The sequence below is a fragment of the Crotalus tigris genome, unplaced genomic scaffold (genome assembly GCF_016545835.1).
Source record: "Crotalus tigris isolate CLP2741 ecotype Arizona unplaced genomic scaffold, ASM1654583v1 scf7180000019533.121983, whole genome shotgun sequence".
NCBI classification, from domain to species: domain Eukaryota; kingdom Metazoa; phylum Chordata; class Lepidosauria; order Squamata; family Viperidae; genus Crotalus; species Crotalus tigris.
In genome coordinates this window covers 92,967-109,710 of record NW_024097584.1, presented here as the reverse complement: position 1 = coordinate 109,710, position 16,744 = coordinate 92,967, and the positions used below count along the sequence as shown (strand labels likewise).

Below are 16,744 nucleotides of genomic sequence, written 5' to 3'. Positions count from 1 at the left end.
AAGTTGACTCTTTAGATGACAAAATTCAAGACGTGGAAAGGAAGGTGGACTCCTCACAAGAAGATATTTTGATGTTTCAGTACAGACAGATGGAGTATGCTCTGAGGATTAGAGGCCTCAAGGAAGATATGAATCAAGATTTGATGGAGGTGGTTCTTAGTGATCTGGCGCTGGCTTTGGATATGGATAAAGGAGAATTACAGAGAGAAGTAGAAAAAATTTATAGACTCAACTCCTGGATTGCTAAGCAGAAGAATTTGCCCAGAGATGTGGTGATTTACTTTACAAAGAAGTCCCTGCGGAATGAGATTATACAAGCTTTTTACAACAAAAGATTTCAGATTGCCGCCCAAGATGTCATCATTCTAAAGGAAATCCCATCTAAAATCTTAAGAAGTAGGAAAGATTTTGCTTTTTTAACTAATGAGCTTAAAGCTAGATCGATGCCATTCAGATGGGAAATTCCGATGGGTATCGTTTTGAGCCATGCTGGGACACGTTACAGATTGAACACAGTTGACAAAGCTAGAGATTTCTATACTTCGGTCCTGAGTGCAGGCTCAACTTCATCTGGTCGGAAATCTTTGAGTGCTAAGGAACCTGAGCAGCAATCTGAGGCACTAGATTTGGTTTCCGCAGGGATGATAGAAGTGGCAAAGCAACGCCAAACGGAGGCTAAAGAGCAGAGGATGACTCGTGCAGCTTATAAGCGTAAAGAGAAAGAGCAACGTAAAAAAGAGCCCAAAGAGAATTCTCCTGGAAGTGCATCACCGCCGGTGGGAGGAGCAAGACCCAAGAGTTATGCAACACATGCAGCTCTGTCAGAGTTTGATGGTGTCTTCTCCAGGCTGCGTGCCAAGGGAGATGGCAAAGTTTTTGACCTGGAATGTTAATGGATTGAATTCTCCTCAGAAACGGAAAAAAATCTTTTATTATTTGAAGCAACATACCAATGATGTTATTTGTTTACAGGAAACTCATATTCTACTTAAAGATCAGAAATATTTAGTTAATGCTCGTTTGGGATCTCATTTTATATCTCCTGCACCTGGGAAGAAAGGGGGAGTTGTTATATATGTCAAACAAAACCTGCCAGCTTGTCTGGTAGAATCAGATCCCCAGGGGAGATATGTGATGATTGAACTTGGTATTTATGGTAAGAAAGTACTTATAGTTGGACTTTATGCTCCAAATCAACAACAGGAACAATTTTATAAACAGTTACACCAAAAAATAACTTTGCTTGACTATAGATCAGTGGTACTAATGGGTGATTGGAATGGTGTCTTAGACACACAAAGGGATAAGAAAGGTTCCTCTCCTTTTCTTAAACAAGCAAGGCTACCTAAAGCCTTTTTTGATATGAAAGAAGACTGGGAATTAAGGGACTATTGGCGGGAACGTAATCAAGAGGAGAGAGACTTTACTTTTTTTTCTGACAGACACCAATCTTTTTCAAGAATTGACTTTTTCTTGATTACCACGGATTTGTATAATAAAGTAAAGAATGTAAAGATTTTTCCTAGATCACTGACGGATCATAGTCCAGTTTGGATGGAGTTGATTCAAGAGAAAGAGGAAAGAAGATCCTGGAGAGTTAATGAAAATTTGTTTAGACAAGAGAAGAATGTTCAAAAACTAAAGGAGTGTTTAAAGGACTATTTTGCTTTGAATATGTACAAGGGGACTTCAATGTCAATGGTATAAATGCAGGTAAAGCATTTATGCGCGGTGTTTTGATAAAAATGAATAATTTTTATAAGCGAAATCAGATTCAGAAACGTAGAGAACTTGAAGATGAAATTAAACTAAAAGAAAGGGCTTTGATTCTAAATCCTTCTGATGAAAGTACTAAAGAATCTGTAAAGTTATTAAGGTCACAATTTAATATGTTGATAGCAGATCAAGCTGCAACCAATTTATTATTTATGAAACAAAATACATTTTGTAATGCTAATAAGCCGGGGAGATGGTTGGCTTATCAATTAAGAAAGAAACAGAGACAGAGAATAATAGAGAAAATAAATTATAAGGGTAAACTAGTTTCTCAGAAGGAATTAATTAAAAAATCTTTTTTGGATTATTATCAAAACCTATACAAATCTACTAATGTACAACTGTTAGATATAAATAAATATTTAGCTGAGGCAAGTTTTCCTAAACTGACTGAGGATCAGAAATATGAAATTAATGGTTTAATTACTAAGGAGGAAATCGCCTCAGCAATTCAACAATTGAAATTAGGGAAAGCACCGGGTACGGATGGGTTAACAGCTGTTTATTATAAAGCCTTAATGGAGGAGATGATTCAACCATTAAATGATCTTTTTAATGGTATCCTACAGGGTTTAGAGATTCCTCCTTCATGGCGTAGTGCTTTTATATCATTGATTCCAAAGGAGGATCAAGATCTTACTTTACCAAAAAACTATAGGCCTATATCTCTTTTAAACGTGGATTATAAGATATTTGTAAAAATTTTGGTAAATAGGCTTATGAGGGTGGTGCATCATCTTGTGCATAAAGATCAATCAGGGTTTATAACAGGAAGGTATATGAAAAACAATGTTAGACAAATTATTAATTTACTAGAATACTTAGATAAGAACAACCAAGTTTCTGCAGGGCTCATATTTTTAGATGCTGAAAAAGCATTTGACCAACTGAATTGGCATTTTATGCTAAGAGTAATGGAAGAAATGAATTTTGGTGAAAACATATTACAAGCCCTTAAGGTAATATATCAAAAACAAACAGCACAACTTATTGTTAATGGAGGTTTGTCGGAGGTTTTCACAATAGAGAAAGGTACTAGACAGGGGTGTCCTTTATCGCCATTGTTGTTTGTTTTAACATTGGAAATATTATTGATTAAAATTCGAGAGTCTCAGGAAATTAAAGGAATATATGTTAATAAAAAAGAATATAAGTTGAGAGCTTTTGCGGATGACTTGGTTGTTACTTTGTCGCAACCTGATTATTCTGTAGTAAACTTATTACAGTTGATTCACCATTATGGTTTGGTCTCGGGTTTTAAGATTAATGTAAATAAGACTAAAATTTTACCTAAAAATATGTCGAGTCAGGAGAAGCAGATTTTGGTTAACTCGACGGGTTTTGAGATTGTTAATAAGGTAAAATATTTGGGGGTGATGCTGTCTGTTTCTAATGCAAAATTATTTAAAAACAATTATGAAAGGTTGTGGGTCGGGGTACAGAAAGACTTGAAGAACTGGGAAAAGCTGCAATTATCCCTCATGGGAAGAATTGCAGTGATAAAAATGAATATTCTACCCAAGTTTCTTTTTTTGTTTCAAATGTTACCAATTTTGAAAAATGAGATTAATTTAAATGAGTGGCAGAAGGGTCTCAATAAATTTATTTGGGCAGGGAAAAAACCAAGGGTTAAGTTCAAAATTATGCAAGACTTCCGTGAGAGGGGTGGACTCAAGGTACCAAATTTGAAATTATATTATGATGCGGTGGTTTTAACATTAATTAGTGACTGGGTAAATTTGACAAATTCTGAGATACTTTATCTAGAGGGATGGGATTTACTTTATGGGTGGCATGCCTATTTAATATTTAATAAAAAAATAGATTGGGCTTTTAAATCTCATATTTTAAGAATTTCTTTACTTAGGATTTGGAGAAAATATTATAAAAGTGATTTTAAAGTACCATTATGGGCTATACCTTGGCATGCGATAGAAGGAATAAAAAGAGGGGTTAAAATGGATATGGTGTCTTATAGACAGTTACTTAAATGGGATGGACAAAACTGGCAATTAAAATCACGGGAAGAATTAGCACAAGAAAATTTTACTTATTCTTGGTTCCAATATAGGCAACTACTAGATAGATGGAAGATGGATTGCAAGGTGGGTTTTCTTAGAGAAGATGAAAATCTTATTAAGCAACTGAAGGATCAAAGACAAACCCACATTAAGAGAATTTATGGGGTTTTAGTTGAATTGGACTCAGAAACGGAACTAATTAAAGATTGTATGATTAGATGGGCGCAGAACTTTGGTGAGCCAGTTTCATTGGACACCTGGGAAACTATTTGGGTGAGAAATGTCAAATTTACTCAAGCACAGAATTTAAGGGAGAATTTTTATAAAATGTTTTATAGATGGCACCTTGATCCACAAAAAATGTCTTATATGTACCCTGACGTGCAACCTAAATGCTGGAGATGTGGTTACAAGGAGGCTTCTTATTATCATATTTGGTGGTCATGCAGAGAGATAAAAGCATTTTGGATCAAAATATGGTGGAATATCCAGAGAATTTTTAGAAGGAGGGTAAAATTCACTCCGCAATTATTTTTGTTAGGTATTGTTACAGATTGTGATACAAAGGAGGTTGTATTGATGTTAAACTTGATCACAGCCGCGAGGCTGTTGGTTGGACAATATTGGAAGAAGGAATCTTTGCCTACATTGCAGGAATGGTTTTTTAAAGTAGCTTATTTGGCGGAAATGGCAAAGATTTCGGCTTTCTTAAAGCAACAAACGCAAGAGAAGTTTTTTGCTATCTGGGACAAATGGATAAAATTTATACAATTTAGATTGGGTATACAAAAATATTATATAGCCTTTTCATAAGTTTTATTTTTATATATATTATAGATATCTTTTTTATATATATAAATATAAAGTTTTTAATTTAATCTTTATTTTTTTATTATTATTATTTCTTAAGCCTATATTCTGCTCTGGGAAGCTCAGGGGGGGGGAAGGGAGGGTTTTTGGGAGGGGTGTGGGGTGGGGGTTTTTTTCATATGTATTGTTTAATTTTTTTTTCTTTTGTATATGTTGTTTTTTGTTCTGTATTGTTCTTGTTTTTTTTTTTTTAAAATTTATAAAAATTTTAATAAAAAAAAAAAAAAAAAAAAAAAAAAAAGAAAGGTCAGCAGCATAATTTTGGGGCTCAACTGTGGTTGTAAATCAAGGACTACCTGTATAAGACAACTCTACGCAACCTCATTCCAAAAAAATTACTGGCACCAATAATATATTCAACTTGCTAGAAAAAAAGTTCCAAAACTGGTTATCTTTACTTCAAAAAGGATTAGCAATAGCATAAAAAGCAAGTTATAAAACTATTTGTATTGGGAGATAGATGTTTTGTTTTTATTTCAATTTGCCATCCGTGTCTGCTGGGTTTTTATCTATCTATCTATCTATCTATCTATCTATCTATCTATCTATCTATCTATCTATTTATCTGTCTATCACTGTTCTATAATGCTTACAAAGAGTGTGCTTGAGTAGCAGGTGGCAGAAAGACTCCAGATTAAATATTGCTTCTATCTGGAGCCATGCAGCCCCATCAGATAAAAGGTGGTATTGAAAATTTATCAGCATAGCCCTGATGATGAACCTTAGAGTCCCCTTTACTGAAAAGGGAAAAGTGACCCTAAACACAGTTGTCAGACAGAGCTCTGTGGATACAATAACACAGCGGTTCTCAACCTGTGGGTTGCGACCCCATTTGGGGTCGAATGACCATTTCACGAGGGTCACCAAACAATGCAGTCTGCCATTTTTTCCCCCTTAGCTGTGCTACTCCCTCTTATTCTATTGGCTTTTGAAAGCCAATAGAATAGACTCTATTCAAGAGACTCTATTCTATTGGTGTTCAAAAGCCAATAGAATCTATTGGGTTTTGAAAGCCAATAGAATAGATTCTCTTGAATAGAGTCTTTCTATTGGCTTTCAAAAGCCAATAGGAATTGTCCAGGCTGTCTCTGCCCTGCTGACCCCGCCAAAACCCCCAGTCTGCAAATGGTGCTGCAAGGTTTCTGGATGTTTCCATCCCTCCCTGCTGAGCAACTACTAAATGTAAGTAAAAGAGGGCCAGGGGTGGGAGGTGGGAGGGCGGCGGACGCAGGGAGGGTTGCTGGCGCATGTGAGGCCCGGCGAGTGCCTTACCTCCCTTGGGCTGGGCCAGCTGGTGGCCCAGCTGGTGATCGGCCTGCGCCATCGTTGCCGCTTGCCAGCTATGCCTCGGCCAGCGCAGGGGGCGGCACCACGCATGTGCGGTGCTCCTGGGCCGAGGCGATTGCTGGGCGATGGCCCGTGTGCAGCTTCAGGAGAGGAGGTGGAGCGTGCGTGCCTCCTCCTGCCCTGCCCACAGGGAAATACAGGTAGTCCTCGACTTACGACCACATGGTTGGGGTCGCGGCATTAGGAAGGTTGAGAACCACTGCAATAAGAGCACAGAAATACTTATATTTCACCACTCTTACCACAACAAGATAGATCTTAATAGTGGCTGGAACGTGATCAATCAGATTCATCCCTCAGCTTCCTCCATGGCACTCTAGATGTCTCTTGACCCATTTCAACTCCCTTAACTCCTCTGTAAACATAGGGAGTGCTGACCATGATGGAATGGTCACATGACCCTGTCCAAGGCCTTCATTATTTTCTTATTCCAGGTAGTAGCCAGGGCCTCAGCAGGGCAATGCAGCAGAACCTCAAGAACATCTCCCAGCTCCCTTTGGAACCTCACTATGTCCCTACGTCACCAGGAGCAGACCAATCAATAGGTCCTGCCTCCCTGCAAAGGGGAAAGTATGTGGAAATCTTAAAATAATCAGGGCATGATCTGAGCATGACAGAGGGGACAGGGCAAGTTCCCCCCTCAGATCACATTATCACTGCTCTGACAATGTGTGACCACTATTCCAAATTGGGTCCTGAATAATCTGAGATAAGCCTATGGCTGCCATAGTAGCCATAAATTTCCAAGCTGCTTCTGAAATAAATTTACTTTATTTAATGTATCTTCATTCAATTAAATAGGTTTACTTCTCTAAGTAAGTGGATAAAAGATTTCAGTCCATATTATGCAACAACCTCTTAGAGTACTTAAGAATTTGCTAATTATAAGGAAGACTTTCTGAAATTTGCAAATACATTTAATTTGACCTTAATTAAAGTCAAACTTTCTCTGGTTTTCCACTTTGAATAATACTATGAAAGTTCTCATTATGGTGGAAAATGAATTCCAATTCAACAGTTTAGCTGATTAGTTGCAAAGTGTATTGTGGCATGCTTATAAATATTCATATACTCTACTGCTATATTTAGTGGGTTTCCTTAGAATAGATTTAGTCTATATTTAAAACTTCTTGAGCATGAAAAAGGACTATTCCCTCATAACCAGTCATGTAATCCACCATTTAAAAGTTTAGCAATAAAATAATATTTCCAAAGCAACTAGATGGAAGACAGGGGAAAATAGATGATTTAAGGAAAAAGTACATTATCTTGTGCTGGCTTCAGGATATACACAATATGATCAAGGAATCAGTCTTGCTTCTAGTACAAGATACAATGGTTATTCCCCAAGTGATCTTAGATTATATAAATTCTACTCTATCATGAAACATATGGAAAAATCTAGGTGAGAAAACTGATCGGTATCCAATATGTAGAAAGAATGCTGTAAATCTAGTTTTGTTCTACGCTAGCAGAAGAAATATGAGAAGATAGTTCAGATGAGAAGATGCAATAAAAGATTGCAAGTATTGATGTAATTTATTGATGTTAACACTTTCCAAATGTTGTGATATAGTTTCCTACCCAAGTCCATATATCTTTAAGACAAAGCACATACAGAAATTTGTAAATTAGTAAGAAATTAAACTAGCAAACTATTTCATATTTCAGAGAGAATATAAACCAAATTTATACTGTTACAGTAAAAGAAATAAGACAAAAGAGAGAGAGAAATGAACAAGAAGAATATGAATTTGAAATCGCTGAAGATTTGAAAGAACAAGAAACTGAAGCCTGAAGATTTATTGAACCATAGATGTGATCAAGCTTAACATCTGCGAAATCACTGTTTCTGTTGTTAGTTTCTCATGACCATATATCCCTCCTGTTTTATTTCCCTACAAATTGCTGAATTTTTATAAACAATAACAAACATTTACAGTGAAATGCAGATTTTAAAAGCTATTGTTATATTGTTTTTTCCAAAAATATGCATTTATAAGTAGTTGTTTGCATATCTTTATTTTTTTTCCCCACTATAAAGTAATACAACCAGTTATATTCATCCAAGGACCAATCATTTTCCCCCTGCAGTAACTGTTCTCAAGGTCTCAATAAAGAACTTTTGGATTGATACTGAATAGCATTTTCTGGTCTTTTAAGGAATCAAAATGAGAATCAACCCAGGGTAAACTTCCTTTTTCTCTTCAGATTCTACATTTAAATAGCCTTCTAAAGATATTTGATGATTTTAAATACTGGCTATTTGGCACATGTAACACAAGTACTCTGTGAGTTGCATTGGTTGCCAAGGTGCTTCTGGATGTAATTCAGGTGCTGTTTGTCATTTTTAAAGCTCTTTCTGGCTTTGAATGGGTTACTTAGGGACCATCTCTCCTTAATTGTTTCTATCTATCTGATCTGGTTATGCAGGATGGGCATGCTTCATATCATGTCAGCTAAGTTGGTAGGACCTAGAAGATGTATCTTCTCTGCCGTTGAGCCCCACTATGGAACATTCTTCCTCTGGAGATCAGGATAGCCCTCACCATGCTTGCCATTTGTAAATCCCTAAAGACTATTTAGGTTCTGTCTAGGGTCTAAGGCTCCAAATGTATTCAGGGACCCATTTCATAGTTATATTGATAATTATGGAATATATTTTCTCTGCTTCTGGGTTTTTTTTAGTTTGTATTATTGCAATTGTTTTTACTTCATTTTAATTTTTTTTACCATCCAGAGTCACTTGTTGAGATTGGTGGTCATAAAATTAAATAAATAAATAAATAAATTTCAATCTGTAAATTGTTGTAGAAACTGGGTTGATATATCCTTGACTAAAGTATGGATTCAAACTAAACATTTTTGCACTTCTCCAGATGTTTTGGGTAACTGTTTTACAAACTATGTCCATTGACCATCTGGCTAGCCTCATTGGCAGTTATAGTTCAAGATATCTAGAGAAGTTTACAATACTTGCCCCTGAATTAATGTTCTTTCAAAATGAAGAATGCCTATAAAGTTATTGTTTTAGAAGAGAATTTTAATTGTATTTTTCTTTTAACTCAAAAGTGGATATTTTCTACATTTCCACATAATCTTTGAGTAAATGAAAACTGCTATGATATAATAAAATGTTCTCATTTTTTGTCCTCTAAACTAACAGATACTTGATGATCTCAGTTCACTAATAAATGGAGTCAGTATGTTTATTTTCCTCAACAATTTTAAATGTGTACACAATTTTAAGAATATATCACTCTTACAGTCTGGGATATGTCAAGATTCACATAAAGCCAAATAAAATATCCTCCACCCTGCTTCATAATTTGACAAGTCCAAAACACATCCTACACACAGCAGCTGAATGTCTTGAATTCATCACAGTTCTTCAATATGTTGAAAAACGGGTTCATCAATTTCAATTCCAGAGTATTGCTGAGTATTTTTTAGGCATTCAAAATACCAGAATGCAAAACACAACACATAGACTACAAATACAAGCTTGTTTAGAATGATAAATACTATGATAAATAAAAACTGTTTGCTTAATTACAAAAGCATTACATTTTATTGAATTATACAGTATTTAAGTAGAATATGAATATTTGATGGCATGGAAGTTGTGGTGGCTTAAATAAAATGCAGCTTAAAACATTTTAGTTTCTGCAGCAAAATTATGCAGTAAAATCTACTAATTTTCCCATGCCAGCATAGTTTTATACATAAATCAGCACCATAACGCCCCCTTCTTGGCCTTTTCTTAGTTATACATCCCCAAACATTGTTATATTTTCTTTATTTTGTATTAGTTTAGGGTTTAAATTTCTTTTCTTTTTTTCAGAAGAAAAGCTTTTTATTTAAGAACAGAACCTTTGCTGGATTAGATTTAAAGTCTACCTAGACCAGTTTTCTGTTTCCACAATGACCTTTTCAGATACCCAGAGAAATCCTGTTTGTTGCTTCAATTGATTCAAGTATTTAATTGATATCCAGAGGTACTGTATTTGTGTTCTTGAAAGAATAATGAAGTTGTCATGACAAGCTGTTTTGATTGTTTCATGATCCATTCATTCATTTCACTTCCTCTTTAAAATCCTCCATATCAGGCTATGGAGCATAATCCCTGATAAAATATGCAATTTTTTCCCAATTTGATGTTTTCTACAGTATGTGCTGGGCAGAGCAGTATCGTAACATCTCTTGCTTGGTATAAAACTTTCACTATTCAGCTTAATTTGATGCTCCTTATTATATATTATATTACTATTCTGTCACTTAATAGTGTCAATTGGAAAAGAAAACACTAAATCTACCCATCCCAGCATAGTTTTATACATAAATCAGCACCAGAACTCCCATCTTCTTGGCCTTTTCTTAATCATATATTCCCAAACATTGTTATATTTTCTTGAATTGAATTCAACCTTTTTATTCTTGCACCTTTTCACTGGTCCTTCTTCCTTTCTTGGCTAGTCTGCTATGTTATTCCATTGGCACTTTGTGGAAATATTCCAGGCTCCCTCCACCATGCCTGCCTTTTTCTTTTTGGTTACTTCCAGTTTGCCGTGCAATTTTACTGTTTATCACTTTTTTTCTTTGCCTCTCTCTCTTTTTCAAACTAAGTTAATGTCCTCAGGTTCTAGCTGGATTCACTTCCACATATTTTCATCCTAAAGTTTCTATGTAGTTCTTTAAACCTTGGAATTAGTACTACCACATTTGGGATTCAAAACTCCAGATGACCACAATATAGCAGCATAAAGGTAAACAAACTCAGAAATGTTGCTGCTTTCTGATAGTATCCTGAAGTCTTGCAGCTTAGATCTGGAAGCCCTACTGAAATCCATCAAAGTTTCTCTTTTTTACCTGTATTGTTTTGGCTACGTAACTTACTTAAGGATTGGGATTTGGAGAATCATTTCACTATTACTATATCAATTACACGCTATATCAATTTTCCAAAAGCATCTTTGGAAAAGTGAATCTGGTAACCTTCTAACATGTTTGAGGTTTACTTCAAACCTTGTACTATAGCGCCTGGTGCTTCCTGTATATTTGATTATTCTTTCATGGTTGAAATTGTATTTCATGACTGTTTTTATTGTATGCTATGTTGGGTGGTCTTTTACATGTTTAAATATTTTTTTTAAAAAAAGCTTGGACATTGTAACAATTATCCACATATTTTCCTAGTGTTTCTGGAGTGTGGCATTGTTTACCTTTCTTGTTAAATTGCAAATGTATCTTACTTACAAAAGTGATATTTTCAAATGATGGTTGTACTATTTGTAGAAGGAGCATCTGTATCACTGGATCCAAAGCTGCAATGCAAAGAAAGGAGAACAAAGAATCAATTTTATTTTGTAATAAAGCAGGAGGGAGAAATAGAACCGAGTATTGTCAAAATGATATGGCTACTGAAGTAAAATAAATATTAACAGCAGGGGTATCATTAGAATTGTTCTGGATGGAATTTCACTTTTATTTTGTTCTCTTTATGTTTTGCCTTATACACTGAAACAGGACATTTCTCAATTTTATGTTAAAAACATTTCTTTAAGCTTGCATTTGGTTCTATATTGAAAAAAAATTAAACAGTTAATTTAACAAAAGTTTTGCAATAGAAGAGACAATATGTAAGGCTGAACTGTGGAGTCCTTGGTAGTATCTAAGCTTGGTTGCTTGTTTTCGGATATTTCATTCCTAGACTAGATAAAATCATTGGCGCCAGTGAGTGTGAGGTTTGTTTAATTCTTATAATTTTATTCCAGTCTGGCCTACTTTAAAAAGTTTCTTGAGAGGATAAAATAAAATACAACCATGTTTGGGCTCTTGAAGGAAGTCCAATGTTATTAAAATCAAAAGGCCCCATTGCTAGGATCTGGATCACCTCTTAAACTTCTTTTTAAATCCCAAGTGTGGTGACCACATTTTACCTGCAAAAGTCTAGCTAACAATAGCCCAGATCTGCCAGCCCAATTACCAGGTTTATTTATTTATTTATGAGACTTATATACCGCTTTAAGTGCAAGCACTCTCTAAGCGGTGTACACCAGTAAGCAATGTAAATATATATATATATATATATATATATATATATATATATATATATATATATGTATATATATATATATATATATATTTACATTGCCCCCAACAATCTGGGTCCTCATTTTACCTACCCCGGAAGGATGGAAGGCTGAGTCAACCTTGAGCCGGTGAGATTTGAACTGCTGACCTGCTGAACACAGTCAGCTAAAGTGGCCTGCAGTACTGCACTCTAACTGCTGCGCCACCTCGGCTCTTATACATGCAAGGCATCAGCATTATTAGATTTCACCCTGTTTGTTTGCATGTGTGTATGTGTGTGTAATTGAGTCAATGTTGACTCCTGGTGACTGCCTGGGCAAGTCCCTGCAGGGTTTTTTTGACAAGGTTTTTGGTAATGATTTGCCATTCCTGCTACTTTGGGTTGAGAAAGGGTCTGACCTAAGATAGTTTCAAGCTTAAAGCAGAACAAGAATCTTGGTTTCTAGTCTGATACCTTAACCACTATTACAACACTTACAGTATATGTTCTGTCTCTAAACCTATTTAAGCTAAAAACATACTGTTATTCTGACTTTTGTATCAGTTCTGGAAGTTATTCTGTCTCTTAATCCTCTGGAAATTGAAATTTCTTCCAATTTCTAATCTGACTTTTCTTTAGTCTTTGTTCCTATCTATATTATTTATTATTACTATTTTGAATCACTCTTGTCTACTTAGGTTTCTAAAACAAAAATGCTGAAGATCAGCTAAAGTTATTTCATATATTGATGAATTGTAAATGCAACATTTTTTTATCATGACAACCACATAGCTCCACACCTCGATGACAGTCCATAAATACCCCATAGGCATCTCCAAGAACTGAAGGACCTATAAAAATGTACATACAAATTAGGTAAATATGTAACATTTTTGATATACCGAAAAAGCATTCTTGTTTCATTATCATCACGTGTTGTTATTCTCTACTTATTTACATAGCTTATATCATTCTGACACAAATATTTTAATAGTCCTGCATTTGAAAGACAAATAATATTTTTTTCAATGAATGTTATTTGTATCATGTGTTCTTTTTTCCTGATTTCATCACAGAAATAATGCAATCAAAATATAAAGTAAATGATAAAATATGCATTGCAATTTCACAAGGCAGGACAAGAAACAATGGATGGAAAGTGATCAAGGAAAGAAGCAACCTGGAATTAAGGAGAAACTTCCTAACAGTGAGGACAATTAAGCAGTGGAACAGCTTGCCATCGGATGTTGTGGATGCTTCATCACTGGAGGTCTTTAAGAAGAGACTGGACAATAACTATGTTGCCATGTTGCGTATATGTACAGCATTATTGGCCCAAGACATTATACTGTCTGAAATGAATCCCCTTTCCATTCCACATACAAACAGCTATAGTTAGATATTTCTTCAACACTGACCAAGAAAAATCTTATATTTCATTTAGAACCATCATGGGTTACAGGATAGTGATGACTAAATGGTACATAGTTTTATTATTCAGCATAATGCTATAGTTTATAACCTACCATCTAATTCCTAGAATTAGCAGCAAATGGAGTGATGCAAAAATGTAATGCTTCAGGAGTGGGTTCTACCAGAGAGGTTTTTCCCATAAAGTGTGAGTAAAATCTAATAGGCTTGGAATTCTCTGCTGTCTCACATAGAACTCTTGGGCAAAAAGCAACCAAATGCTCGAATTTTGGGCTGCTTCTCTTCCTTGTAGTTGCTGTACAATTATTCTAATCATTACTATGGTTAACTTGCTCAACTAGATGACTGAATCCTGTTCTTTTTTCTGGTATGTTTAATCAGTGGTGGGATTCAAAAATGTGAACAACCGGTTCTCTGTGTGGATGCCGCTTCCAGAGGTCCATTCTGGGCCTGGAGGAAAAAAATTAGCTGCTGGTTCTGCCGAACTGGTGTGAACTGGCTGAATCCAACCACTGTGTATTTTTCCTTGCATATAAATAGCACTGCCAGACTCTAACTATACAGACTGCTGTCATTATGTTGTATCTCTTGCATTTGTTAAATGGTAAATTGGTAGCAAATCCACCCTGCTCTTAGAAAAGTCACCAGCTTTGAAGAACAGAATTCAAAAGAGAAGGAAAAAGAGAAGGAAAGAATACAATATGTTTGTTTGCAGCATAGGGCCCGCAGATCAAGATTCTGCCATATTTTTTTTTCTCAATTCCAGACAAAACTCCTTCTCTCAAAGTCCTGTTTTCAGGAGGTATTTAATAAACTAAATAAGTCTTTACTGACCATTGACAACTGTGCTATATGGCAAAACCTTTGTTAGAATTTGGCCCTAAAAATCAGTGCCTACAAGCTGGAAAATAAAAAAGGAAAAGAGCTAAGAGTTTTGATAATTTGCCTTAGCCATTTATTATTTTCATCTTATTAAGTATCTATGCAATATGGAAACAGAACATCTAAATAAACTGTTATGCCTGCATAAAATCTTTGATATCTCATTGTTCACCCTTTCCTCCCAATTTGGCTTCCTTCATCAACCTCAGTTTGCTGCATTAGCAACTACAAATCAATGTATTGATGCTATGGCAACAGCATTGAAAGCAAAATTTCTTCTTAAATGAGCAATTACTTAAAACCTTGCTTTCTCCATATTCATCTCCTATAAATGTGCTGAGTTTTTTGATATATTTTTGTTAACTGCTTATAAAAACAGCTGTTTGTGGTTACATTAGTTTGGTTTGGTTTGGTTTGGTTTGGTTTGGTTTGGGTTAGGGTTAGGGTTAGGGTTAGGGTTAGGTTAGGTTAGGTCTAATGAACAGTGTTTCTATAAACACTTTTGAATTTAATGGAAACTGAAAGCAGCCTATAATAAAACATACTGAAGGTGCAATCCTTCGTATAATGGAAGTTTTCCAGATATTTTTTCTGCTAACTGTAATATGTACAGTTAAATGGAAAATATATATAGTATATATTCTAGAAATTGTCAGACACAGTTTTATGTTAGATAGCTTGGTAATTTTTTTTACAGAAAGAACATCTTATTTCATAGGGAACAGCTATTTAGGAGTTTTGTCTTTTTCTAGAATCATTTCTACTATCTAAAAAAAAACAGGAGCCTTATTGTGAAAAAGCCATCTGAGTACATATATTATTTCACAGTTGTTCTTTAAAATAAATCTATTTGCCAGCTTCATCCATCATATGGATCCATAGTTATGTCATTTCCCATTTATATAGTCAACTTTTAAAATAAGATTTCCTGATTTTCCCTCTTCATTTAAATTTATTTCCTGTAACAACAGCAGTTACTCAACTTCTCAGTTGCAAAAACAGTTTTGAAGGTTTCATTTTGTTAGGAGTCAATGTGCAGGTCAGCAGCAAAATATGTACTTGATAACTAAGAAAAATAACATCACTGTAACATTTCTACTCAAAGATGTTCCTTCAGTGAGGCTTGGATTAATCACTGTCACTCAGTCACTAGTCAAATTCTTATGTATGGTGATTTACAGAAGAAAATTCCATGGAAACCCTTGTTGAGCTTTAATTGATTTGAACCTTACCATCTGCATCCTAGCCACCCTTTTTTCATGTTTTAAAAATACATCTGTGTGACATCAGGGATAAAGAAAAGTAGAATAAGAGGAACACTTCTTGGAAAGACAGTCTTTGAAATGCTGGTGGGCCAATTTACTCCTTTTTTTACAGATGGGTAAGAAAACAAAACTACACTGAGAAGATCTCTGCCAATGTAAGCTCCCAAGCAAAGTGTTCTTCCAACATCAAAGAAAATTTCTTCTCCATTGTGGACTTTCTTTCCTGCTAAACATACCTAGGCAGAAATGCATGACATTTTCAAATGGACATTCCTGAATAGTGTACATTGATACAGCAGAAATGGGGAAATAGACCATTTCCAGGATAAATTGCACTGAGAAAAACATTACTGAGGAACCCTAAAGCTATTTCTTGGCATCATCTAATCATACATGTGTTTCTCAAGTCATCCTCCATCTGAGTCCTGTGGAGTTTTGATGTTTCCATAAAAGTCTTTTACGTTATTATTTTTCCACCATTTGTTGGAAAAGAAATTGAAATGGAATTTCCATGCAGGAAAAAGAAGGATTGCACCATCTAAATGAAATGATGCAGAGAAAATTCCAATTTCAGAAGAGTATGCTTCTTTCTTCCTTTCCAGGAATAATTGACAATATTTACTTTGAATTTTACATATTTTAAGAAATGTAATAAATGTTAGACTAATTTTATTAATTTCTTCTTTGTGAATTATCTCATAGATTTATAACTAAGGCAACGACATTAGACTTAGAAGAATGATAGATACAGATCTATCCTTAATAATAATGAAATAGTTTTAAAGTGTTAGGGTTTCTGCACAAGTCTTTCCAGAATTTTTCTGGAAATTTGAAGGATTTTGAAGTGAAAGTTTCAGTATTCTTGAAACAAGAAAGGGACATAAAGTTAACAGTTGCTATTTATGTTCAAAGAAGAGTTGGCTTGGCTTGGTTTTGCATTGCTTTGAACATGGGCTTTCATATATTCCTCCATGGTTGAGAAACTCATGTTAGCTGCCCTCATGGGAGAGTTCAGAGATTTATCAAAACAGCTATACCTAAAGAGCAACCTTGGAACTAAATCTGCTTACAAGAATAGT

General features: G+C 35.0%; 1 protein-coding gene across 1 annotated transcript in view; it reads right to left on the bottom strand.

Moving 5' to 3' along the window:
* The window catches only part of CNBD1 (cyclic nucleotide binding domain containing 1), a gene marked incomplete at its 5' end in the record, with an annotated part of 117,141 nt that overhangs the window by 11,365 nt on the left and 89,032 nt on the right, over positions 1-16,744 (bottom strand). The window contains one exon of the mRNA XM_039363105.1: positions 11,271-11,338. Coding sequence (XP_039219039.1) covers positions 11,271-11,338 — 68 coding nt within the window. The remainder of the gene's footprint in view (positions 1-11,270; positions 11,339-16,744) is intronic.